At 51.2% G+C, this 26,991-nt stretch overlaps 1 protein-coding gene across 4 annotated transcripts; it reads right to left on the reverse strand.

The window, feature by feature from the left end:
• Window positions 1-4,202: 4,202 nt before the first annotated feature.
• DDI2 (DNA damage inducible 1 homolog 2) lies at window positions 4,203-26,354 on the reverse strand. 4 transcript variants are annotated; one of them, XM_032709030.1, is made up of 10 exons: window positions 26,166-26,348; window positions 21,477-21,606; window positions 20,285-20,515; window positions 18,297-18,423; window positions 16,395-16,522; window positions 15,727-15,855; window positions 14,872-14,975; window positions 14,273-14,462; window positions 10,445-10,507; window positions 4,203-10,351 (listed from the first exon to the last, which is right to left on the reverse strand). In XM_032709030.1, the coding sequence occupies exons 1-9, from the start codon at window positions 26,301-26,303 to the stop codon at window positions 10,491-10,493; spliced, it is 1,194 nt and encodes a 397-aa protein (XP_032564921.1). In that variant the 5' UTR covers window positions 26,304-26,348; the 3' UTR covers window positions 4,203-10,351; window positions 10,445-10,490. The 4 variants fall into 4 exon arrangements, with proteins under 4 accessions (XP_032564921.1, XP_032564918.1, XP_032564919.1 ...); XM_032709027.1 differs by lacking the exon at window positions 10,445-10,507; XM_032709028.1 differs by lacking the exons at window positions 4,203-10,351; window positions 10,445-10,507 and adding an exon at window positions 10,515-12,471 and having other exon boundaries at window positions 26,166-26,354.
• Between the last annotated feature and the right edge of the window lie 637 nt (window positions 26,355-26,991).

Consider the following 26,991-nt stretch of genomic DNA (forward strand, 5'->3'; position numbering starts at 1 on the left):
CAGTGAAGGGACACGAGGGGAGATGGTGTTGGGGACAGTGAGGGAGGATGTGAGGGGAGATAGCACCGGGTCCCTCATGGCTCTGGGCTCTTTGAGGGGACATGGGAGGAGGTGGTGTTGGAGACAGTGAGGGCATGAAGGGAGATGGCACAAAGTCCCACACAGCCCCAGGCTCAGTGAGGGGACATTAAGGGAGATGGCATTGGGGATAGTGAGGGGACATGAGGGGAGATGGCATTTGGGACCCTCATGACCCAGAGAGAGGACACGAGAGAAGATGGCATTGGGTCCCTCACAGCAAGGAGGGATGTGAGGGGAGTGAGGGGAGATGGTGTTGGGTCCCTCACAGTCACCTGAGGGGACAGGAGGGGACAGCGGTGTTGGGTGCCTGCTGAGTGGACACACAGTGGGTTTGGGGACACCAGGTGAGGTGGCCACCAACTGCCCAGCCTCTGGCTTTGGGGTGCTGGCCTCAAAGGAAAGGGAGATATTCCGTGGTGAGGGAAAAATGGGGAGTCCACCTGGCACCCCACCATTGTGGGCTTCAGCAGTGCTTCCTCCAGCCCCCCTCCAGCAACTTGAAATAGAGGATCTAGCTCTTTGTTGGGGTCCATGTGCTGGGTGGCACCATGGATCCAAAAATGGGCCACATTAAGTGTTGCTTCAGCCTAAACCTCCATCGCTGGGAAAAGCTCCTAAAAAACTCAGATACAAGTCCTACTTGCCATCACAGGACAGAACCAGGAGCTGGCACAAAGGCTTGATGGAGGGGGGTTAAAGAAATAAAAAATAATAGTAAACTCTCCGCCTGAGATTGAGGTGAAGAGTTGTGACTTGAGGCTGGCTTAGTGCCTGCACCCGACCCTGGAACTGAAAATGGAACTGAAAGTAAAAGCAATTAAAAAAGGAAAAGCCAGCAGCTCTCCAGGAGCACATTCCCTGCCATTCCCACCCTTCCTCTGTAAATAACCTGCTGGCAGGGAAGGAAAGGGCTGAGCAAGGACTTGGATAAAGAAACCACACCAGGCCAAACCTGCTCTTTCCCTGCAGGAACAGCCCAGCCAGTTTAACAGCTTTGGAAACCATGGGAGAAACTCCCAGGGAAGGGAAGAGAGTGCAGCTCTTTAGTGCTTGGGTTAGAAGTGAGCCAAAGCAGAAAACTTATTTTTCCAGCTCCCCACCAGCCTCTAGAGAAGAAGAAACATTTTAAGTGAGATCTGAAGGATAAGAGCTTGTCTCAGCAGCTGGGGAGAAAGGTGACTCTCTCCTGCTGAACCGGGGGGAATTTGAGGGAAAGGACCCCCCTAAAACCCACACACAACTACTCCACAACAGTCTTGAGCATGAAGCATCCAAGCCTGATCCCCAACAAGTCACTAGAGAGACTAAAGTCAGCTCCTTTTAAAGCAGCCCAACAGATCCCACGCACTGTTTTATTCTTTGCTGGTGAATTTTAGGATTTAAAGCATGAAGTCTAAGGAAAATGAGCAACACCAGCATTTGCATTCCTCATTGCTCGAGGCACCAGGTGCAGCATCCACACCTGTATAATCCCATGGGGGTTGGAAGGAGATGATCTGTAAGGTCCCTTCCAACCCAAACCATTCTGGGATTCTATGGTAGGGCAGACTTCCTGGTCTCCTGCAGCTTTCCTGGATGCTTTGAATGCCCCAAGCATTTTACTCCCAGTAAAACTAGTTGGTTGTAATCCCTTAAGGCACCCACCACACAATTAGGGATTTACATGGAAAATTCCTCACTCCCAGCATTTAGACAGCTGCCATTCTCCTTAGACAAGCTTGGAAGGCTCCATCCCACTCCCTCCACATGTCGGGCTGCTTCCCACTCTCTTCCCAAGAGGTTTTTAACTCTTTGCTTATTATTTGCAGCCTGAAGTTGGCATGAATAATGTGATCCACAAGGAGAGGAGCCACTGGGCACTTGTGACAGACAGAGAGTGAGGAAGGACAGAAGGCTATCACCTCCTGAGCAAGGTGTGTTACATGCAAGATGCTCCTAAGATACTACCTAATGCAGTGCAGTCATAGGGCACTTCAATAATGCTGCCAGTGATACAGGCAGGAAAAAAATTAGTATTAGGAAAAAAACACAGAAGAAACCATTGGCTTATAAGTGAACACACCTGCATTTCCACAGCCAGGCACAAGTGGTTTGATTTTAAACCTCGTCCCATTTCCATTTGTTAACAAAGGGACTAGGAAACAGCCACTCCTTTGGCAGTGGCTGTTGTGAGGGATTTCAATCACCAACACTCACATCCTTGTGACTCAGTGCTTTATTGGCAATCATGACAGCACCCTGTAATTAGTACACGTGGTTGTCAGAGGCAATTATGTCATAGTGGAGTGGTTACACTTCCAAGGGGTCCCTGCACCCCCAGCATGCCCCCAGGGAATGAGGCAGAGCAGATAATCCATGTAAGACCACAGTGAATCAAAAGCCAGGCTGGCCAGCAGGATTTCCCAAATCCCATTCTGGTGACAAACGTGCCCAAAAAGTGGTTCCCTTGGCAAAGGCACACCAGGCATGTGCTCAGACCATGGGACTGCAGAGAGGCCGGGCAGGGCTGTCGGGAGGCACTGCAGAATTCCTGACAATGGCTCGGTCACGTTCCTTCTGCTGAGCATTCCCTGAGTGTTCCGGTGCAGGAAGTCGCATGTTGCAACCCTCACCTCACCTCCCTGCATTCTGCTCTTAGCGCAGCCTCAGCGCCCACGTGACTGCTCAGAAAACCCTCAGCTGTTATTTTTAAACTCCAGACCTCTGTGGGGAGTTTTTAGGGGAGACCTCTACTCCTAAAGGTCCACAAAAAATAACCAAGGAAAACACACCGACCTGGAGCACCTTTACATTGATTGCACAGGGTGTGGTCGTCTCTTGGCTGTATAAAGGCTGCAGATTTCAGAGTGCCAATACCCAAATTCACAGAATCCTGGACTGGTTTGTGTTGGAAGGGACCTTAAAGATCTCATTCCACCCCCTGCCCTGGGCAGGGACACCTTCCACTAGCCCAGGTGGCTCCAAGCCCCGTCCAACCTGGCCTTGGACACTTCCAGGGAGGGGGAGGCCAACCTACCCTCCTTCAGCTTTCATTCCCAATTCAGACTGGGACAATCCCAAACGTGAACACAACCATAACTGTGGTTAATTTTCACTTTTATATGTTACCAAAATAAAACCATCTTCCTCAAGCAGAAAAAAACAAGGCCCGAGTGCTCAAAACAGTTTTGAACCAGGGCATTTAGTCCTTAAATCATCTCCCAGCAGAAAAAATCACAGTGAACGCTTTGGTCAATGTATGATGGGGCCGTAGCAACCCTCACATCAAACCCTTTCCCACCCTGAGAACAGGATTCAAAATGTAGTTTTGCCTCCTAATTAATGACCTGATGACACTAATGACCTCACTTGGCTCTAACGCTGCCAGCAGCAGCACATGCAGAGCTCTGAACATGCTAGGAAACTACTGCCGAATTTGTCACAGCAACCTATTGTGTTGTGTCTCTCATCTGGTACCAACACTGACAGCTTTTGATAGCGAGGATTTAAGACAGTCAAAACCTCAGTGTTGTCCCAAGGAAAAGTGCAAGTTTTTCCAGATCTGAAGAAGGAACTGCTGCTCCATGAGATAAATGCTGCATCTTGAGTTTCAGAGGAGGAATATCCTCTACTCCTCCCTTCCAAAACCTGTTCTCTCACGCTAAGAGAATGGGACTTCAAAAAAGTTATTTCTAACTACAACTGTCATGAGCTTTGCAGGGATAGAAATGCCAATTTTTTTAATGACCCAAGAAATTAAATTCCAGCTCCAGGAAAAGAAAACCATCTCCTAATCAGGCTGGAAATTAGGTATTTAGGTAGGAGACAAGGAGTGCCGTATTCATTTTTCCATCAGACAGAGCTGTGTCCAAGTGCTACATTTTGTGTTTATTCTCATGCTCTTCCACTTCCAAGTCCTGCCTGAAGGACCCATCAGCCCATCCCCAAAGAAGGGGAATACAGGAATTTCTCATGCCTGTTCTCAGGCCCTGCCAACTGGAATAATTTTACCCACACACTTCTACTTGTTACGTTTAAAATTACATTTATGTTAAGGAAAATCCACTGGCTTTGGCAAAAAAGGCAGAGAAGGATCTGAGTGCAGAGCTGCTGACCTCAGAAATACAGACAGACCAACCAAGCAACATTATGATAAAGTTTTTATTCATTTTTTTAAATATCAAATTTTCTTTACACATCAATTTTGTTGATAAACAGTCCCCCGATATTAAAAAAAAAAAATCAAAAAAAGAATCAAGTGTGTATTACTCTGGGCAGAACCACATCCCACTGGTGACACACCCACTCTCCTCCCTTCAGCCGCCTGCGAGGCCGCAGCGTGTTCAGCCCACGAGAGTCAACAACACAAACGCAACCAGCTTTAGGATTCCTGAGTATTGATTCCCTCAAGTTCCCTAAGTGAGTCTGTAAAACTCTGAAGCTAAAAAGCATCAAAGTGTGACCCAAAGGACATTTGGATCACAGACCAAGCCTCATCTACACAGTGCAGAAAGAAATCTCTTGAACACTTCAGAGGGGAATGATGTACACGAAACCGACCCCGTTTCCCAAGCTGACTTCTGAGAGAGGCAGGCAAAAATACCTCTGGATTTCTCCTCTTTGAATTCCTGTTAAAGTTCTGGGGAGCTGTTTGGCAAGAAATCCAAGTCTGGTGAAGAAACCTCTAGGATCTGCTTCTCCTTTTGTCAATGGCATAGCATCTTAGAGAAAACTGAAGTTAGCATTCAGCAAGTACACTTAAATATTGCTACTTTTGAGGAGAGAATGGCAAAAGGGAGAGACAAAGACAGGAGGAGAGGAACACAGAAGAAGGTACAAGATTAACAGTCCTGGAGACCAAGTGCCTATGTAGAAAGTCAAACAGACGCAGCAACGAGGCAGATTGTCAGGGTAACAGCACAGCTCAGCTCTGTCCAGCAGCAGGAAAACATGCCAGGGACCATCACCAGGAATAATCCCTCCTCTTGTCAGTCACTTGTGCCCAGAAACTTCCAGATTTTGGGATTTCACTAAACGTCCCTCTGTGCTCACCTACGGCCTTGTGTAGAGAAACACATGCTCAGCAAGAGGCCAAGGCCATTGCTTCTGTATCTTTAAGGAAAATAATACATCTGAAACCAACAGTGGCTCCAGAGAACACCCAGAAACAATCTCTACAGACCCATCCGGTCCCACAGGCACTGGCAGCTTCACGAAGCAGCTTCTGAGTGTTGCTTTACTCTCTAGAGCAGGACTTTCTTTCATGGTGAAATCCCTTTGCTGATGTGACGTTAGGACACTGGAGCACTGATTAATGATGAGGGGGAAGAGAAGAGAGCAAAGGTCTGATTTTAGGCCAGGATACACAGCTCTTTGGAAACCTGAACAGCTTTTAGTGGTACCTTTATCCCCTGCTGTAGCCAACAAGCTGTAGCGCTCTGCCATCCCTCCTTCCATAGAAATATTCCCACTCTGCGAGCCAGGTCAGCACAGGGACCAGCGAAGGGATTGCTGGAAGCTGAGCAGAGGATGCGTGTGTGCACGCAGCAGAGAGGACACACATTGAAACAAAGACAACTTTTAGACAGCATTCGCTAAACACACGTTCTATTACATTTTATTTTAACCTTAAATACTCACCACTGCCCCAATTTTCTCCTAAATCTTGCTCCTAAAAAAATTATTCACTAATTCAGCAGCGCGTAGCCATTCATTCAAAGCAAGGCTCGGAAATGAAGAGATTTAAATCACCAGGCTTGGACTACTTGATAAAAGTTTTACAAGTATTTATCAGTTGGGGGTCAGGGTTTGTTTCTAGCAGTTGAGAGAGAGTTACCCAGGGAATTCTAGCACTATGGATAAATGCTTCCATACAGCTTTGGCAGGAGGGCGGGTTTCAAAACTTGTATTTGACAAGGAGTAAAACTGAGCATTGAAGCAGACTGGCTGATGCTCTAAAGCTTTTATAGCGTAAATTCCGTATGCGCAGCCTAAGTCGCCGTGGCCGTGAAACCAGAGCCTGTCCCCAGCCCGGTGCAGAGCAGCAGCTCCTAAAACAGAAAGGGTGAGCACAAGGGGCTAACATTGAGGAGCTAACATGAGGAGCTAACATTGAGCAGCCAACATCTGATGCTCCAAGCAGCTGGCAGTAGATCCACATGCAGACTAAGGATGCAGGTTCAGCTCTCCTGCATCCAAGAGGGCCAACCTGCACCTGCTACCTGCGTTACTTTGCTCCCAGGACCACCTCACCCAGCCCCAGGGCACAAACTGGGAGCAGATTCAGCTGTCTGAAGTCACTCTGGGTCTGAGAGCTGGAGCCTCGTTGCTGCTGCTTCTGATAGTGAACCAGATGCAGATGGGAACAGGTCTAATATATTCTATTTCCTAAGGCTTCTAGAGACCTGATGACACTACTCCTGTACCAGCCCAGGTGCTGCCCTTCACAGAGGGGCTTTTGCTGATTTGAGGTGCTCACTGCAAGACTATTAAACCAAACCTTCAGCAGGGGGAACTCCACCACTCACACGGTGAAGACGAGAAAGCTGCAGTCTGGCCTCAGGAACTCATTTTGAGCAGAGCTCCAAGTGAATCACTGGATGCTGCTCAGGCGGGGGGTTCCCAGACAGCCAAGCACTGCTTCCCACACGGAGCAACACCCGCTGCCGGCATCACAAGCAGAGGGATATAAGCCAAACCTGTCTGGGAGCTCCAGGCCTGGCTGGGACTGCCCCAGCTCATGGAAAAGCTCCCTTTGACAGTGGAATGACTTAAGGCTCTTCATTACTGTAAAGGATCTCCTGGCTGCCCACGTGTCTGAGAAGAATCTGACACCAGCGCTCACTGACAGCAGAAACTCTTGCAAGGTGACAGATGAAACCAAATCTGTGTTGGTTTTAAATGCCACCTGCATGAAAACAGCCCAGCACACATGTAGGAAACCTGCTAAAGCAACAGGAAACACGAAACACCAGGACACAGGCCTGAGACAATGACAACACCACATGGAAGCCACAAACAAAAGCATGTGTCTGGTGCTGCTGAGCCATCACTCCACGTTCAGCTCAGTGCAGCAAGTTCAAGATGAACACCTGACACAAAGCCACTTGTGAGATTTGCAAGTGGGACTAAATCAAAGTTCCTACTTAAATTTTGGTTTCAGCCACACTTTCCTTCTCCTTCCCCAGCCCCAACAGAGTTTTGGGGCTTTGCAGAGCATCATCCCCCAAAAAAAGCATCTGGAAAGGGCTTCCTACAGCACAGCCTCAGTGAGGCCTCACCATGCAGGGACTCCCCAGGGGTGTCCCAGAAGGCCACGACGGTTGTAGCACAGAAGCCACGTCAGTGCATTTGTTTCATGAACCCTACTGGGGAGCCCTCGCTCTTGAAGAGGTGTGAGATCAGCACCCCCCAGCTCAGAGGCTGATCATCCCCAAACATCCAGACAAACCAGTGCAAAGCAGATCCTTCTTCCAATCACAGCCCCTCTCAGAGCACAGGGAATGCAGCCACTGAGATGAAGTTCATTCCTCCCCGGGCAGAGGAAGATTTGGAGCCATAACACATGGTTGGTTTGTTAAACAAATTCGTTGTTAAGGTTTTGCCTTTAAATGGTTGAGCTTGTTCTTTCTGCATGGGGGAAATGAGATGTGGGCAAGGCTAGAAAAAAATGTCAAATACTCCTTTTCCCTCCCCCTGTCCCCTGCAATTAATACCAATGCATCTCCAAATAAGTTAAAATGTCTCTTTAAAGTTTTGGTAGCACCAAATTCTATCCCTTCCCTTCTTCTATCCCCATGTTGTAAACCAGAACACACTGGCCCAAGAGCATCACAGAATATTCTGGGTTGGAAGGGATCCACAAGGATCATCGAGTCCAACTCTAAATCTAACCAGCTTAAAAGGGTTTGGCAAAAATAAGCATCAGCCTTCCCCGTGCACACACAAAAACACACTCCCCAAAAAACCCACACCCCTCGCTCCTCTAACAAAGCCTTTTATGTCTGTGGACATCTACACATCTTTAGTCGCTGCCAGGATGGTTTCAACAGCTGGATTTTGGGTTACAAAGAGCTACAACAAATCCAGAGTCCGTGTGGACTCCATGTGCACCTCCCATCCCATGGCCAATTCCTGTCACAACCCACTTTGCTCCAGACAGGGCAGTGAGCACAACGGCTTCTGCTTTTTATTCGTAGCACTGGAGCTTATTCTAAAATTGTACATTTAAATAACCCAGTCATTTTAATCCAGTATGAAGAATTAAAAGCTATTCTGTCCACACAATGCTAGGATGTTTTCTTTCTTCTCAAAGGCCAAATCTATTAAGTAAAACAGAAGAGACAAGTTACTTTGGCTGCAAATAATTAAAAAATCTGGCTCAACATTCTGCTCATCCATTGTGGTGTGTAATTGAGATACATCCTGTAGAAGACCCCCCAGCCAGCTCCCTGTTACGTGGGAACGACGATACTCTTGGCCAGCAAAATGAGAAGAGCAAGATCTGCGTTTCCATCCGCTTGTTCCAAGGCCTCGAGAGCCTCCCGTGGGGTGAAACCAGCACCGAGGATCCGGTCAACATCAGCCGCAGGGAAAGCAGGGGCTGGAGTGGCACCCGCGGCCAGTCTGGTGCAGGCAGCTGGTGGGTTCAGTGGTGGCTCCTCACACCCACCCTCAGGAGCAGAACTGCTGCTTCTCCCAGGCGCTCCTGTGAACAGGCCCTGCGTATCCTGAGGTGCACCTTCACCCAAAGCAGGTGTGGAGGAAACAGGTGTGTTTTGCTCCAAAGTTGGACTAGCTGGACTCTGAGAAGCTTCTGCCAAAGCCTCCCCCTGCTCCAGGCTCTGCTGCTGCCCAGGTGTGGCTGCAGAACTCTCCAGGACCAAATGGCTCTTACCTGGACCCTTCTGCCTCCCTAGAGCCCCCTTCCCGAGCGCAGGGTGACCACGACCGATGGGCCCGGAGCTGACATGCTCTCTGCTGGAATCACAGGGCTGGCTCCCCTCAGACCTCACCTCGGGGCAGGAGCAGCTCTGTTCCTGGCTCGCTGGATCTGAGCCTTTCTGCTCACCTTCAGGAAGCCCCTTCTCCACTGCTGCTGGCTCTCTGCGAACCGTTTCCAGCTGGGAGACTTCTTCCGAGGCAAGAATCTTACATTCCCCTTTCCGACTGATAACCAAGAGTTTGTGAAGCTCTTTCAAGGCTGATGCCAGAGGGAAACATGGCTCTTCTGAAGGTCCTCCTGGAGCCGTGTTCAGCTCGTGGATGTTGGAGGGGGAAGAGCTGACTTCAGCCACCAAATTAGACAACTCTGCAGGAATTTCCCCCGTGCTTTTAGACTGCAGGACATCACCGGTGGGAAGCAGAGCCCTCGAGGAGGACGGAGACTTCAGCAACTCCACCTCCATGGAAGAGGCGTCCGAGCTCAGGTCAGATACACGTCTGTCGTCGGTCTGCTGCTTCTGCTCCCTTGCTGAGCTCCGCACTTCAGCTGCATCCTGCTCAACTACATCTACTTCCATGGAGGCTTCCATGTGCACACAGGAGGCTGACAGCTGGATAATCCCTTTTGCACAGGAAAGACCAGCTCTCTCTAGTCCATCTCTTGTTTCCAGGGGAGGATCTTCTGGCTGGTTGGCTTCTGCCACAACAGGTTTCTCAACCCCACCAACAGGGCAAGGAGGGTCTGGGTCAGTTGTCTCAGTTTGCTCCTCCAGATGTTCCTTTTCTGGCTCTTTGCACGTCCGATGGTCTATGGGAAGCTCATGCTCTTGCTCCTGCTCCGAAGGCAGACAGACATCATCCTGCCCGTGCTTGGCAGCAGTGTCAGTCAAATTGTCTTTTGTCACTTCCAGAGGATGCTCCTGACTGTGATCTTGTCCTTTAGCATTACATTCCTTTAAAATGTCAGCAATAAATGTTTCTTCGAGTGTCTTCTGTGAAAGGCAAGCTGGATTGGAGCAGGTTGCCTCCCCGGTGTGGGGAGACGGGTTATTTGCCAAGGAAGAACTATTGGAAAGATGCTCTAACACCAGAGGATGCTCTTTTTCTGGGATTATCTGGCGTTCAGGTGAAGAGTCAAAAGTCTTGACGGCTCTGGGATCAATGGGCTCTGCGAGGCTGGATTCGGATGAGCAAATTGAAGCAGGGGCAGAGACAGAACGATCAAGTAATTGATTTGTGGGATTACAGATCTTGGAATTTAGTCCTGAAGACTGGACTGGATTTTGAAACCCATCAGAAGCTGGTAATGAGGGCATTTCCAGTGAGGTAGTTTCTTTGTCACTATTCTCTGGAGAAGACAGAAGGACAGGAGCAGTCAGGACACGGCAGAACCACCGTTTGCACCGCGGCAGCGCAAACCGGAACGGGTGGCTGTAAATACCTGGTCTGTGGCCCACTCCAGCTGCAGTAAACACACACTACATGCATCAAGGCTTCCGACGTTCTGTTTGGATTAGGAAACAAACACACCAAACTCGTGTTAGCATTCAGAGCACACACCATGCACGGTCACAGCCCTGCTCAGCTCCACTCCCGACTGTCCGGCGTGACAGCGTGGAAGCTGCAGGAGCTCCTGCCTCCCAGAAGGATTCTGCCTGGGAAATTCAGTACATCGAGTCACGATAACTCTGCCAAAGAACAATTTAAAGGTTGCTCTGTACTGTCTGTGCTGCAGAGCGGTCCGCGGGTGATGCTACACACTTGGTAAACCACACATGGCACAGGGCATGCATCTACTGGTCTGTTTTCCCTCTGGCTGGAGATACTCAGGAGACATGTTTCAGGGATATGAGAATTGAGATGGCTACACCATTCTTGGGTTGTGCTCCCAGCAGTGCCATCACAGGCAAGAGAAGGCGAGCCAACACCAGCCTGCTGCAAAAGGGTACAGATCCAAGGGGGTAAGGAGCTGCTGATGAGGCTGGGAAGAGCAAAGCAAACGAGAAACAGGCAGAAGCCAAGCCCAGCTCGCTACTTCCTTCTCCCCATGAGACTGGATGAATTGCAGTCATCTACCAGTAGCACCACACACTGCTCTGGTTATCAGGAGAGGTTAAAGAAGTGACCTTATCTTGCTGACAGTCTAATCTAGCTGAGGTATCAGCACTCTCGTTAAATCACTCACCCGACCTTTGCGGTCAGATCAGTCCTGCCATCACAGCCCTGCTCCTCCCAGGTCACACATCCATATTTTGTGCTGCATGAGCTCCCTTTCCCTTCCCAAATTCAGTAGTCTTAAACACTGGTTTTCCTGAAGTCTTTCCCTTTCTAGAGGAGTACTGGGGCACAGCTCACCATGCCCACACCTACAGCCAGGATTCCCTTTAAATTCCACAACGTGGAATCTGCCTTTCTCTCCTCAGCCTCTTGTTCTTTTATTCTCTGTTAACTAAAACTGATGCAGTATGTGCCATGATACCACCCCTTGGATTGATGCACTGCTCATCTTTCCTAAGGGAAAAGCCTTGTGACACAGGATATGGATATGGATGAAAACCAGAGGGATCCTTTCTGTTTCTGTGTGGAAGGATTACGTTCTCACTCTGTTCCCAAACCAACCCTTTAGGGAGGAAGCAGAACTGTCCTTTGACCCGCTGGATCATTAATGAGGGTCTGATCTAACCCGCCGGGGAGCTGCATTTAGGCAGCAGCAGGAGCTGGTTTTCTGCCAAGCACTGCTCTGTGTCATCCTCCTCCTGGGGCACCTACAGGAGCTGAATCCCAGCCCCATCAGTGATATTGATCCAGCTAATACCAGGAACAAACTCTTCCCCACAAAGTGCACCATCGGGGATAAATTCCTCTCAGGAATTTAAATCAGGAACAGCCCGAGTTGTGTGTGGTGGCAGCAACTTGGACTGAGGCTGCCTGGATGAAAAGCTGCGTATGGGGCGACCTGCCTGGCTACACTTCCTTTCTTCCTCCTCAAACAGCTCCAGTTTTGCTGCCAGGTTTGTGAATCCCCTATGATCACCAAGTTTTCCAGTGATGGGAAATTGGCACAAAAGAGCATAAAGCCCTCAGAGATAAATGAGGACGTGGAGGATCTGGATGCCAGTGAACCACACCAGGGCTCCACCACCACCTCAGCTGCCTTCTGCAGGTCTGAATCACCAGCAGGTCAGCTGACAGAAGTCATGAGGCTCCCTTAAGTGGGCTTCAGGGATTAAATAAAGCTCAGGGATAATCCAGGTGCATTCAAAACGAGCACTTTAATAGCCTCCAGGTGCAAGCAGCCATTTGTGTTGTACCATCTCCTGGAAGGCAGCAAAAATTCCAGCTCTTAGGAAAGAACACACATCTTGTGGTGAGCTGAGCTTCTGTGGTGCTTCATCTTGTTCTCTTTCTCTCCATCTTCCGTTTCCTGTTCTTTCCTTTCTTGGTTTTCCTGGTACCACCTAGCAGCAACTCAAGTTTTGGAAGAGAGAGAGAGGGGATTTGCTGACATTTTAGGATACAGCCAACAAATGCCTGTGGGCCAGAGGCTGGTCCTGTGTCAGGACTGTCACAGTCAATCTGAACACGACCCCCCCTTAGTCCTGTGTTTTGGTGTTCTGTGAGCATGAAGTGAACACACAACATGCATTTCCTATTCCCATAAATCTTTTACATTCCTCTAGGGCTCAGCATCAACGGAAAGTGGTTGAGTGCTGATTAGGCTGAACAAAGCCATGTGGTCCTTAGAACTGTATGAGGTACATAAGCAGCTTGGATTTAAGTCATTTCAGGCACTTTTCTTTTTCAAACACTCAACTAAAATGTTTTTATTGTAAAGACTCATAGTTTGAGCTGAGGGTTGCTTGTTAATCGACCCTTTCAGCAGAGAACTAATTCAACCAACTATAATGTCTCATCCAAAGTAGAGGTATATTCCAAAAACCAACTCAGGCTCCATCAGGCTCCAGGTTTTAACAGGAAAAGAACTAATATTTACACCTGCCAGGTTATGGGAAAGAGACATAAGCCCAAGGTACTGAGCCTGAGTTTTAGAGACATCAAAACCTGACTGGAAGGTCAAATATGGTTAAATATTAATATTTAAATATAGTTAAAGATATATAAATATCAATATCTAATAAACAAAAATAAATTTAATATATGGTTACATCTTGTTATCTCACTTCAATCTTAAATATGAGCATGCTAGAGTCTTAAAAAATTAGCAATAAAAAATGTTGAATCAACTTTATCAGCTTAAACCTGACCCAGCAAAGAGTTCTGCATGAGTGTAGAAAGTAGAATTTACTCTGTGCTTCCAGAGGGAAAATGAGCAGGAAGACTCAAAGGTCTCTTCGATATAAAATGTTATCTTTAAAAGTTTTGGAAAAGCCTAAGAAATACACTCTGAGGTATTCACAACTTCCCTGTAACAGCAGGGAAAAAATAATGAATTCTTCCTTTAGCCAAAAGCTGAATTAAGGGAGGAGTTGAACAGAAAATGTGAGTTTCAAACCGTTTGGCTCATAGCTCAGCTTTCAGCTCTTTTGGATGAAAATAAAATTACTTCACTAAATTTTGCAGCCACTGAAATCTTCCCTAGCCCAGGCACTGCATCTGTGCAGCATTTGGATTCCAGGGGCACCAGGAACAAAAGTACGGGAGAGTTCTCTTTGCAGATCACATTTAAGGCTGAGGATGCACATCAGGATGTGAGTTCAGCTTTTGAAATTTAGAGCAACTACAAGAAGCAATTCCCCCTCCGAGGGCACGAGCACCATTCCAGGGAAAAATGCTGCAATAGTGCTGTTTCTAAAAATTGCCATGAACTTTTGTCACTGCCACAGCTGCTCTATTTTTCCACGGTGCAGCCATTAAGAGCAGGATTTGGGAAGCCTCCCCAAAGCTGTGCTTACACGAGGCTGCTGAAAAACCACAGCTGAGCCACGGCCCTGCCAGGCACTACAATGTGACACCACTGACCGGGTGTCACAGACAACCATTCATGTCCACACCTCAAGGACCAGAAAACCAGGGCAGGTGGGAAGCTGCAGGGAAAGCACCAATTAAACAGCAAACCCCCTCAAGTGCCTTCATGCAGGTTTTGCTGTCTAGAAAGGAAGAGAGAAGTGCACTTGGAGCAAGAATACAGCCCCTTCTCTGCACCCTTTGATGCTGCTCCCCAGAGCTGGAAGGGGAACTGCTCACAGACATCCCGACACTCAGCAAAACAACATGGAGGCTCCCACTTCAGCTGGGCTCCTCCTGGTACCTGCTTCCTCCACGGATTTCTGTATCGCTTCTGCCAGCTCCTGGTCCGCGATCTCCTCGGGCCGCACGTCCTCGCGCCCGGCGCCGTAGGCCAGCCGGGCACACTCCGGGAGCTCCCCCTCCGGCAGGAACGTGGTCTGCGAGCCCGTCGTGCCGATCACCAGAACATTCTTCTTGAGATCGATGGAGCACTGTGGAAGAGAGCCACACGTCAGGGGCCTGAGGGAGAGCCAGTCAGGTCCCGGAGACAGGGGAGAAACAAGGTGAGACAACCCAACTCCAATGGGAACAGCTCCCAGCAGGCAACGCTGGGCCAGGAGCATCAGCTCGAAGCAAAGGGTCCTGTCTGACTCGATTTGTAATAAATCACTCAGTTATAAAGCTTTGAGCATCTTTGATCAGAGCAAAAAGCTTCAGGCAGCAGCCAGGCACCCTGGAGCTGTCCATGATGGATGTAGTGTACGAGCTTCCAGGATAGAAGATATTCCAGCATCAACCCTCTCCAGGAAAGCCCTACTGAATTGACAGGCGAGGCACTTATGTTGCACTTTGCACTTAACTTGGAAGAGCCAGTAACTGTTTCAGAAGAGATTTTGATACCTGATGCCTCTTAAGCATATCCAGTCCTAGGAGCATGTCCATGGGCTGCTCTTCCAGGATGGAGAAGGAGCACGCCAGGAAATCCCCTTCAATCTGCACCTGAGCTGAAACACAAAGGAGAGAAATTACCACTACAGCACAACAAATCTGCTTTCTGCTCTTCCACCTGCTGCGGAAGGTCTGGGCACATCTGAAACCAGAGCTCTGACATACTGCTCTGGTCACAGAAAGTCCAGCCCTGTGCAAGCCCCAGGGACTGCCAGGCCTGTCACAGTCCCAAGTTAATTATTTTAAAAGCTGACATGCTCAGGAGCCTCAAGTCCTGCTTCTCTGACCCTCCAAACTCAAGGGGCTGTGAGTAGCTCATTAGAACACAACCGTAAGCAGCAACAACAGTGAACAGAATTGATTTTTCAGTAATAAGGACAATCTTCTCCATCCAGAAAAGCTGCACAAGAGCACAGAGAGGCTCCTCTTCCCAAGGAACAGCACACACTGCACTGTGCTGGAGCCCTTCCTGAGCAGCTCTCCCTGCCCAACACTCCCACCCCAAACAGGAAAGGTCTTGGTGTTCCACATTCACCTCAGGTTTTGCCCTCACAGAACGTGTTCTCTACACCTGCAGGAGCTGGGGACTCCCTCACCTCCAAGTGTTATGGTAATTCCACTAAAATAAAGCATTAAATGAGACAGAAAACAGAGTTCTGTGCCCGAGACAAACAAACACATTTGCAGATGCACTTTGATTTTACTCTGTGGGAGTTACAGCACCCAACCAGACACTCCTCAGTGCCAAGACTGTGGGAAATGTAGTCAAATCCTTGCTAAAGCTGCCCCAGAAATGCCAGCACTTACCTAAGTGCACTCTGCCAATGATTTTCTGTGTCCCTACGCCCTTGGCGATGCCGGCCCACCGCCGATCCACCAGCCTCATGATGTTGCACCTCTCAGCACAGGCTTGGCTCATGATGGTCATCTGGGCACCTGCCAGCAACAGAATTCCTGCTAAATCCCCGTCACAAATTAAAATTCTCTCCTGGAAGAGCTCAAGATCTGGCACTCAGCAGCAGCCCCAGGGCATAAAGGCTTCCTGGGAATCCCACTGTGCTGACCTGGCTGCTCACGCACGGATCAGCACTGACTGTTACTGCACAGATGGAACAACCCCAAGAACTTCCCCTTTAGGGCTCTGGATGGGAACCACCACATTAAAGGCATGTGAAATCCCCCTGTCTGCAAAATGAGATAAGACATACACACACATGGCAGTGACCTTCCAGGAATGGGAGCCCCAGAAACTCTCCCAGGAGCCCTGATCTGGGGTGTTCACACGCTGCTTCTCTCAACAATTTGCTCTGCTGCCCTTAAACAACACCCAGGCTGTGCTCAGGGTTTAATAAGGTGCTTCAACATCTTGTCATGTAGTGCTTTATTACAGGATTTCTGAGGAAAACTACTGGGACGTTTATTGTCACCCTCAGTGAGGGAAGAGTGTGGAGAAAGATGAAAATGGGGTAATTCACCTGAGTCCACAAAGGCTTTCACGGGGTGCCCATTGACTTTGCAGTTGATGTAGAGCATCACCACCTGCCCGAAGCTCTCGGGCGCCTCTTCCATCGCTATCGTCATGTTCTCTTCAATGTTTTGTTGCCTGAATTTCATGGAGAGAATAAAATCAGAATTTCTACCAGCCAGGCCTTGTAACATCCCTCTGACCCACAGACAGATCTGGAAATCCCACCTGCTGCCATCCACCTTACAAACACACATTTAAACCACGGCTTCGTTAGTAAACACAGACCCTGGAGCTGAGGGATTGCTAGGAATGATCTTGGTGTATTCTGGAGACGCCAAGCTGCTCCCCAGCAGTCACTGCTCCTTCCAGCCCCTGCCTAACTCACACTGCAGCTCCTGATGACCTCGTGTTGGCCACGGGAACCTGTCACCACAGCGTTAACCTGGAGGAGTCTCGAGCAAAAACCCTGCGTATTCGTCAGTCACGCCGAGGGCACAGGGAGATGTTGCCAGGAGCTACATCCCTGGAATCCCACACAGCAGCTGAACATTAAAACCTTCCCGTTTCCCTGGTATCCTTCCTTTTCCAGGCATATAGGAAGGGAGGGAGGTGAGCAAAACCACAGCGAAAATGTCACCACAAGCAAATTGGTGCAAATTCAAGCCGACAGAAGAAATGCTTCTTCCAGAAGCCCCTCATGGCCCCCAGGACAATCTTGGAAGTGATGGCTATCCACACTGACTGCATTTCCCAAAAAAGGGAAAATGCCATTTCATTTTTCACTAGGCAGGTTGTGAAATCTGGGGACTGCTCAGCCCAAAGTGTTCCCAAACAGCTGCACAGCCTTGGGCACATCCCCTTTATCTGTCCCTCATCTACAGACGAAGGCAGGCATTCCTGTGCCTCCAAGCAATGTTTCACTATCTACAAATGTCTGGTTTCTGCATTGCTGAGCGTTTATCCAACACCAACAACTCTTATCACCACTGAATTTTGTTCTTACCAAGGATGAGTCTGTACCAGACAGACACTTGGTTATCGGGGCAAGGGGGAAACCACCAGCCATGTCCTGACTCGAGGATTTATCACTCAGTTGAAGGAATCAAGCCTCAGCCCAAAGCAATTACATTTGGCAGGTAGCAAGAGGGAGGGAGCTGATGAGCAGAATGTGTTTCTGCAGAACATCGCTCCGACAGCGGTGATCTTGGAGACTGGAATTAGCCAGAGACACAGAAGAATTAGCAGGATGTGAAACCAAACCTCCAGGGCAGCTGGGAGAAGTGACGCCGCATTGCTGTGCTGAGCTCAGCCCAGAGACCAACACTGGCCCAGCCCTCTGCTCAGAACACAGCTGAGGCGCCCCAGGTTCCACCTCTCAAGAGCAGATGTGCCTTCCACAAGTGCTCCAGTTGCAGACTGGACCAGCGCAGGACCAGGACATCACACACATGGACAGAGGTGCTGCCACCTCATATCATGGAGCCATGGAATGGTTTGGGTGGGAAGAGACCTTAGAGACCATTCCACCCCCTGCCATGGGCAGGGACACCTCCCACTATCCCAAGTTGCTCCAAGCCCCATCCAACCTGGCCTTGGTCACTTCCAGGGATGGGGCAGCTACAGCTTCTCTGGGCAACCTGTGCCAGGGCCTCCCCATCCTCACAGGGAAGAACATTCTGTGCTCAGCTGGACACACTTCAGGGATGGGGTGCACCTACACATCCCAAATCCCAACCTTCCCATGTGCCAAGGTGGCCCGGAGCATCGCCCTGCAAGCAGACGTGTCTTCACACAAGGAGTGAGTTTAGATTCTGTCTCCTCCAAGGAAAAGCCACCATGGATGGCAGCACAGAGCAGTGTTTTCCCCAGGGAAGATCCCCAAAGCCTGCAAAGCACTTTGGTTTGTTACCTTATGTCTTCTTCTATCTTGGCCTGTGCCTCGAGATCAAAGGGGTCAGCGGAATAGAGTCGGATCCTCTCCTGCTCCCGCCGGGCTCGGTCCTGCTGTTGCTCCAGCAACACCCTCGTGAATTTTTCTGTGGGAACAAAGAGATACAGAAATGCTTTTTACTGGAAATTACTCTTGCAAATCAAATTCTGGCACAGCAAATGCTTCCTTTGATGCCAGCTGAGGGGCAGACTCAGCAGCACACAGAAAAAAGCTTCCTCTGAGGGCAGCACGGATGGACCTCAAAGGATTGGGGGCAAATTTGGGAACCTGCTGAGATGAAAAGCAACTGGACAGAGCTCGTTCTCCTTGTGTCCCTTCCCAAACCTTGCCCAATCAAACTCAATTTCCTGGCACATACATTTTTATAAGGGAAAAAAATTAAAAACTCACAAAGACTAACAGCAAAACTTCCTTTAAACCCAGGGAAACCAAAGCCAGAGATTATAATCCATAAAGATGAATGCCTACCACTGGAACCTAGGCTGGACACTAAGTCTAGATGCACATTTTAAAACCACAGCTTTCAGATCCCCACTTTTTGGATGGTTTCTGACTATTTTTCACTACTTGGATGGGATCAAAAAGGACGTGGCAGACCATGGAGCTCTGTACATGAGGAAGGTTGTGGGTTTGCTTCCAGGGATGCAGTTCCCAGGAAGTAGCTCTGCCTCAAGGGCTGTTACGTGCTCAGGGAGGTCGTTTGGTACATTTTGCCATTTGGATTTTTAAAATTAGGCTTCTGTACAGCAGGTGCCTTCATCCAGCAAAGCCACAGGGCACGGATCCATGTGGATATTTGGGAATCAGAGCCGAGCTGAACTGGATCTGTGCCCAAACACCGAGAGGAGCACCTGTGCAGCAGGACAAGGACAAGACCAAACCACTTCCTCCTGAGAGCCCAGTGCAGCCGTTTGGGACTGAAAATGGACATCTGGGTCCAAGTTTGACATGCACAGACCAGGCAGAGCAGCAGAGGAGCCACTTTTGAGCGTCTTGGGCTTAACCTCTGGTTTCCTGTGCCAAGAACAGCACCTCTGCTCAAGTTGATGGGAAAGACTCCCAGCAAGAAGTGTGAAGAAGCCCAAGAATGCAAAGAACGTGGTTTCAACTCTGGATATGAACTAAAGCCAGAATTAAAAATTAAGTAGGCTGACAATATCCATGGAAGTTTCTTTCTGGCTTCCCTTAACAGATGTAACACTGAAAGTGGGAGAAGTCTCCTGCTGAAAGCTTCTCTTCACTCATTTCTCCAAACTCAACAGGATTTATTTCCCAACTAAACATCCTGCAGAGGTTTAGAAGCACATCTGCATGCCCCAAATTCTGCTCTTTTCATACCAAAAGGACACCAGAGTTCAAAGCTTTCATTACAGGAAGAAAGAGGAACCCACATCAGCTACTCACCTGCAGAGAAAGTGAAGGGCATGGTACAAGGCTTCAACTGTGCCCAAAACACACGGACACTTCCAAGATTAACAGAAACTTAAACATTTATGATTATTGTTATTGAAAAAGCTCCTGAGAGACACTATTTGTGTGTTCCTTTTCCTCTCCCTTTCTGAGGCTCGCTTCCACAGCAGCCAATAACTACAGACAGAGCTGGTTTTGGAGCGTGCTGCTCCCTGCTGAGTCCCAGCAGGCTCTGGCATGCAGCAAACACACTACCTTTATTGGAAAATGTGCATTTGGGAGAGTCTTAGTGAAAAAATCAGGAGCTGAGTCACCCACGTTCACAGACACCTGACTTATCTGCGCATCTGGTATTTCTGAGTAGGGGACAGAGGATATTAAAGAAGCCAAGCAGGAGAAATACACCCAGAAAGAGAGGAGCTCTGCCTTGAGTGCTCCCAAAGGCACCTTTCATCCACAGCCTCCATGAGCCTGCAGCAACCCCAGCTCGTTAAACACCCCTGATCAGCCCTCCAACAGCTCCGAGCCCGACTCACCGAGGTCCCCGCTCAGCAAGGCCTCGGCCAGGGGCGGGTTGCGCTCCTTGAGCAGGGACAGCTCGTGGGGGTTGGCCAGCAGCATCTCCCGCAGCAGTGCCGGGTTGTCCAGGCCCTGTGGGAACGCCGGCGCATCCGGGGGCGACGGGCGAGGCCGCTGTGCCGGGGGCTGGTGCTGCTGCGAGGACGTCCCGGGCACGGCGATGCTGCTGAAGTCTATCCTGGGCAGACCTGGAGGGAGGAACACCACAGGTGTCGTGGGTACAACCCGCTGGAAAACCACGGGAAGGATGAGCTGCCCTTAATGCTGCATTAGGGCGGATCCCGTGAGCAGCAGTTGAGTTGGAAGCGCAGCCACGGCCCCGGGTTACTGGGTTAGGAACGACGGCGTGTTTATGTAACTGGGCTCATCTGTCTGCCCCATTTTTAATCCCCTGAAATGCACTTGCTGACTGGTTATTCCCAGCTTCACAGATGTGAATCCCTCATGGAGGGACCGCAGGGCTAAACCCAGTGGCTCCAAGGAACTTCGGAGTCTCTCGGGTTAAAAAAAGCAGGGGGAAAAAAAATGTAGTACCATTCCTGCAGACCTGCATTGCAGGTACCCATCCTCCAGCTGAGGCAGGACCAGGACCTCAGCAATGCTCCCATGCCCTTCACAGCCAGTGGCACCTTTTTCAGGGATGTTTTATGACTGGGATTTGCTAGGAATGGCTGTGGAAGGCAGGAGAGAGGCGCAGGGCTCCACTCAGACATTCCCGGAGGAGCCTTTCACACGTACACACGATTGTGCCACTGGGTTTGGTAAGATGGGGCTTCTCAGGGAATTTGCCACAGGACGGTTTAGGACACATCCACAGGCGCTGTTTCTGGGTCTGACACGGCTGTGCCATCACGCCCAGCGGGAAGGGAACCAGTACTCATAGGAAAACACACACCTTCACCAAAACTGTTCTGAACCCTCCTGGCTGCCTCCATATTTCCCCAAAACAATAGTAAAATGGCACTGGTTTCCTCAGGACAAAACAAACATTAAATTGGAAGCCCTTTAGCTAATTTAAAAGCCCCTGTGCCTCATCCCAGTCACCTTCCCTCCCTCACCCAGTGGGGTGTCAGACATTGACAGGAGTTGGATAAAGCCCGAGGAACCTCTGCAGGCTCGGAGCAGCAGCTGGCACAGAGCCTTCCTCACCTGGGAAGCGGATGGAAGGCCGGGGCTCCACCGTCTCCTTCTGGCGCAGGATCACCACGTCCCCATCCTTCAAGCCATAGGAGGCCAAGGACCTGTTGTTGTCGGTCAGCGGCCGCTCCGCATAAACAATCTGCGCGAGGGGGGAGCGCCAGGAGAGCCACCAGCACCACAGAGCAGATGAAAACCAAAAACATGGCAGGATGTTACTTTTCTGTAGGGAAAAAAGCGCTCCAGCAAACCCTCCAGACCCGTGTCAAGCTTCAGAAGGGAAGGTGTGATGTTCTCACAGGCCCGGCCAACACCCCTCAGGCACGGCAGGGCCTCAACACGTCCGTGGTTGGACAGCGCAGGGTTGGACTTGCCGAGATCCAGCACACCAAAGAAGGGCAGGTCTGCCCTGATTAGAGGCCAAGATCATTAAGGGAAAGCAAGCCTTGACCAGGACTATCTGGCCATGTTTCCAAACTCCAACCTCTGTGATTACACAAGTCAGGGATGTTTTCTGCAGCGTGACCTGCCCCCAAGACAGCACCCACTGACCCTGGGCGTGCCGGCAGCACCGATCCGGGCACATCCATGGATGAGCCAGCCCAACATCTGTGATCTCTGCCTCTTCCCACAACACAGCTCCCCAGAATAACCAGTTCTACAGGGACCTCAATCATTAGCTCAGTGCTTTCCAGTTCACTCCAGTGACGTAACTCTACCCACACTCGGAGCACCCAAAGGCTCCGCTCAGACTGCCATCAGTCCATGGTGGGAATGAACTTCTTGTGACTATCAAATACAAAGTCACATCCATTTCTATTTTGATAACCTGACTTAATGAAGAGTCTGCACATTAAACACAAAAACACTGAGATAAAGGTGAATAATCCCCATTGGACCATTTCCATTAACACTGGACTTGTAATACCTACAGAGGCCCTGAATCACAGGGAAGTAGGAAAAGTAAAATAAAGCTAGGCTTTATGGGAACAAATATTCCCAGAAATGGTACTAGCCAAGGCAGAGGTTTCTGTGCATTCTCTGGAGCACAGTGAGATCAGGTGGATTGGTCCGACCGATCCTGCCCCTGGCAGGAGTCCAGAGCAAGGAGCACCAGAGAACTCGGCCTAAACCCCTCGGCACCGTGATCAAATTTCACGTTTACCATCTTGTGTAGCCAAACTGCGTCTCTTTGGGGCTGGAAAAGGCCCCTTCAGCAAGAACACATTCACCACAGGTCGTGACTGGCCGAGCCGCATGGGAGAAGCTTTCTCAGCCCCAGCGTGGCCACAGCCCTGATGCTATCGCAGGGAGCAGATCCAACACGCTCCCAAAAATCCAACGTGTCCTAAGGTCTAGACTACAGCCTTCCATTGCTTCACTCCAGCGACTCCAAAATCTTACACAGACTCTCACTATGGCATTCGAACAGCAGAGACCCACCACCAGCAGTGGTGCCAAAGCAGGGCAAGGCAGGAGGAGCACCAATAACCAGAACCCTGTAGGACAGCAGCCAGAGGCAGCAGAACTAGGGGAACACACGCGGTGGAAATGAGCATAAGCTTCCCCTACCTCCTCACTGACACCACCCTGCAGGTACTGCCCAGCCTGGGTCCCTCCCAGAGCCCCTCGGGCTGGGGGCAGCGATATTGAGGTGCACAGTCCCTACCCCACACGGCAGCACCGGATAACCACGGTCAGCCCGCGCTGGCAGAGCCCCGGCACAGCTCTCACGTTACCGGCTGGGTTGGCGCTGCCGCAGCCACAGCGAGCGTGTCATAAATCCCAGCTGCACACCCAAATCTGGAATGGCAGGTTCCCTGCGCAGACACTCTGGGAGAGACGAGTTAATCAGTTTAAGTGAGGCTTTACCTCTGTCGTCTTGCTGGGATTGGATTTATGAGCATTCGGCCTCACATCCCAGACAATGAATTAAGCGCCCAGCACTCGTGGTACATCCATTACAGCCTGGATTAATCCACTCCTGACCCCTTCTGCTCCACTCCTAAAACAGATTGGATTGTGCTGCCTCTTGATGATCTGGTTTGTGGCTGTTTTGCAGGCTCCGGACCTGGGCTCTTCTGGAGGAGACCTGGGCAGGGATGCAGGCACTGATGGATTCATTGTGCATGATGAAACCACAGGGTAGAACCTCCTGATGGAGCAGGGAACCCCACGCAGGAGTGTTGGATACCACTAGCAGGCAGCAGTCAAGCCAAACCCAGAACCCATCAAACATTCCTGAGCATGGCAGAGGACAGGACATGGAGGGCACAAAGAGAAAGAGAAACGAAGGGAATGAGGTGCTGCCAGAAGAACATGGCTCTGCCAAGAGCCTCCCTGTCCCTCCCCCTGAAAAGCCACAGCCTTGGTGTGTGGAGGAGACCATAGGAAGCCCAATTATTTCCCCTCTCCTCACCCAGCTCCTCTTATCACCACAGCCACAGGCACCGCCTCCGTTATCTCACACTGACCTCAGACCCCTCACAGCTCCCTGCTCCACCCCAACTGGCAGCACCAGGAACTAACCTCCCAAACCAGCAGGGAGCAAGGCTGGGATTAACCCTCTTCCACACACAGTAATGGTTTACTCCACACTGCACGACCCTTACAATGAAATTCATCCTCTCTTGTGCCAACACAACACCTTCAATGCAATGTCCGTCTTGGTTGTGGGAAAAGGGCAGGAAATAGTTGAGTTTGGTAGATGTAAAACTGCCTGTTTGTGGTTTGAGAATGCAAAATCCTTCCATACAATGAGCTGCATCACTGATAACTTGCATTTTTATAACTTTCACAGAAACACAGAATCATTTGCATTGGAAAAGCCCTGCCAGCCCATGGAGTCCCCCCTGTGCCCGATGCCCACCTTGTCCCCCAGCCCAGAGCACTGAATGTCAAGGCCAGGCCTTCCTTGGACACTTCCAGGAGTGGGGACTCCACCACCTCCCTGGGCAGCCCCTGCCAATGTTTAACAACCATGAAGAAATTCCTCCTGATGTCCAACCTATTCTCCCCAATAAAGAGCCTCAGAACACCTCACAAACACCAGGCAGAAAGAGCAGAGAGGAGCAATAAATAACTGCCTGGAAAGCACGGCACGACGCAGGATGATGCACGAGAGGCAGATGGAGGAGCAGAAGGAAGGCAGAGGTGGCTACAAAAGCACAGCGCTGCTCCCGTCCCGTCAGCTGGGGGGGAACAACTCAAACCAGGGAACTCCAGGCAAAAAACAAGCAGAAGCGACCCCTTGTTCTCCTAAACCAGACCTGGAGCTGCAGGTCCCTGTGACACAGGGGACAAACAGGCAGGAGTTTGTGCTCCAGTTCATGCCTGGAGATGTCAAAGCCACTGAGGAGTCCCACATGTAAGGACTGTCCCCAGATCTAGGACGTGGACATAGGATTTGCTGGAGCACAGAACCTTTATGTGAGGGGGGGTTTCTCTCTTTCTATCTGCCCAAAATCAAGAGTTCTTCCTCTAAAGGAAAATCCACCTCACCTGGATTTTCTACCGTTACTCTGAGACTGCTTCCCCTCAACACCAACCTCCCATTCTAAAATTCTCCCTGCTCTGAGACCACTTCTCCCTCAACACCAGCCTCCCATCCCAAGAAACAAGGCTTGCCCAAGGCAGAGGGAAAACCAAGCACCATTGGGAACCTGCTGGATGAGGACAACTCCAACTCCAGGGCTGCTCCTGCAGCAGCTCTTCCAGCACTGACTAATCTTGTCTTGGCTGGAAAAACACTTTGTTAATGGGGACTGGGAAAAGGCTCGGGAAGCAAAAGCCACCACCAGTAAACTCCACAAACTCTGCCAGGCAGGGCCAGCGTGAAGAAAAGGGGCCAGCGTGAAGAAAAGGAGCCAGCCCCGCCCTGCCCAGGAAAAACCGGGAGGAACGGCCACAAAAGTGGGACTGAACCCAAACCATGAGCAAACCCCAGAGGGACGGACAGATGGCCCAGGGCCGCCCCCACTCGCAGCCTCCCGCGTGTTTTGGCAGCGAGTGAGCCCCGAATCTGGGCTGAGGGGGAATATTTGCTGGGAAAACCACACGGATGCGCCCGTCTGGTCCCCACACCTGTGTGGAAAAAAGGGAGGAAAAGCCTCAATGTGCCCTTTCGGCCCCAGACTAGACAGGACTTTGATGGGATAAACAAACCCCTTCCAAACATTTCAGATCCGTTCCCGAACATTTCAGGGGGTTGAGGATTCCACGGGCCACCACCTTCCTCACTCTTCGACTCCCTTTTCTCTCGTCCAAATCCTGCCCCGTTTAAACACCAAATTCCTACGAAACCTCAATAAAAACAACAAACCCACGTTATTCTCCCCCCCTTTCAGCCGCTCAGCGGGAGCAAACCGAGCCTTTCCCGGAGGCACCAAGTCACCGGGCACTCGGAGCCCTCTCCCGAGGGGCAAAACGAGGATTTTGAGGGAAAAGCGACGGAGGCGAAGGAGGGCGGCGGGGGAGGGACCCCGACCCTGCCCAGCAACCCCCAAACAAGCCCCAAACTCCGGATCCGCGGGGCGGAGGCTCCGGGGACCGCGACCCCGGGAAAAGGGGGGGCACGGAGCCGCTCCCAGCCGGGGGGACCCCGCCCCTGCGCAGGGCAGGGGGCGCAGCCGCTCCCACCCGGACCCGACCCGGGGGCGCCGCCGCCCCGAGCGGCGCGAGGGGGGGGGGGCAGGCCCTGACCTGGCTCTCGGCCGCCGGGATGCCGGACTCCAGCTCGCAGAGGGCGCGGAAGTTCTGGAGCTCGAAGTCGGCGTCCACCTGGAGGCTGAAGGTGATCTCGGAGCGGTCGCGGCGCAGGCAGAACACGGTGAGCAGCATGGCCGTCCCCGCCGCCGCCGCCGCCGACAAGCGCCGCCGTCGCAAAGCGCCCGCCCCGCCGGGCCCGGCGCCGCACGTCAATCAGCGCCGTCCGGCCAATCGGGGAGCGCCGGCGGGGGAGGCACCGCCCCCTCCTCAAACCGGCACGTGGGAGGGGCCGGAGAGCCCCCGGGTCCCTGTGCCCGCCCCGGGTCCCTGTGCCCGCCCCGGGTCCCTGTGCCCGCCCCTGGTGCTGTGGCCGTCCCGGGTCCCTGTGTCCCCAAGGGGTCCCCGTGTCCCCAAGGGGTCCCTGTGCCCGCCTTGGGTTCCTGTGCCAGTCCCGGGGTCCCTGTGTCCCCAGGGCATCTCTGTACCCCAAGGGGTCCCTGTGTCTCGAAGGGATTCCTGTGCCCCCAAGGGGTCCCTGTGCCCTGGGTGTTCCTGTGTCCCCAGGTGGCCCTGTGTCCCTGGCGGTCACTGCTGTCTCCAGGTGTCCTCTGAAGTCCCTGCACCCTTGAGCGTCACTGTCCCCCCGGGGGGGTGGGTGCCTGTGTCCCCAGGGATCCCTGTGTCCCCAGGTGGCTCTGCTGCTGGTGTCAGCAGGAGCCCCTGCTGCTGGTGTCAGCAGGTGCCCCAGGGGTGTTCCTGTGTCCCCAGAGTTCCCTCTGTCCCCTAAGGTCCCTGTGCCCAGGAGGGCTCCTGTCCTCGG

This window comes from Chiroxiphia lanceolata, chromosome 22 (assembly GCF_009829145.1).
Source record: "Chiroxiphia lanceolata isolate bChiLan1 chromosome 22, bChiLan1.pri, whole genome shotgun sequence".
Taxonomy (NCBI): Eukaryota; Metazoa; Chordata; class Aves; order Passeriformes; family Pipridae; genus Chiroxiphia; species Chiroxiphia lanceolata.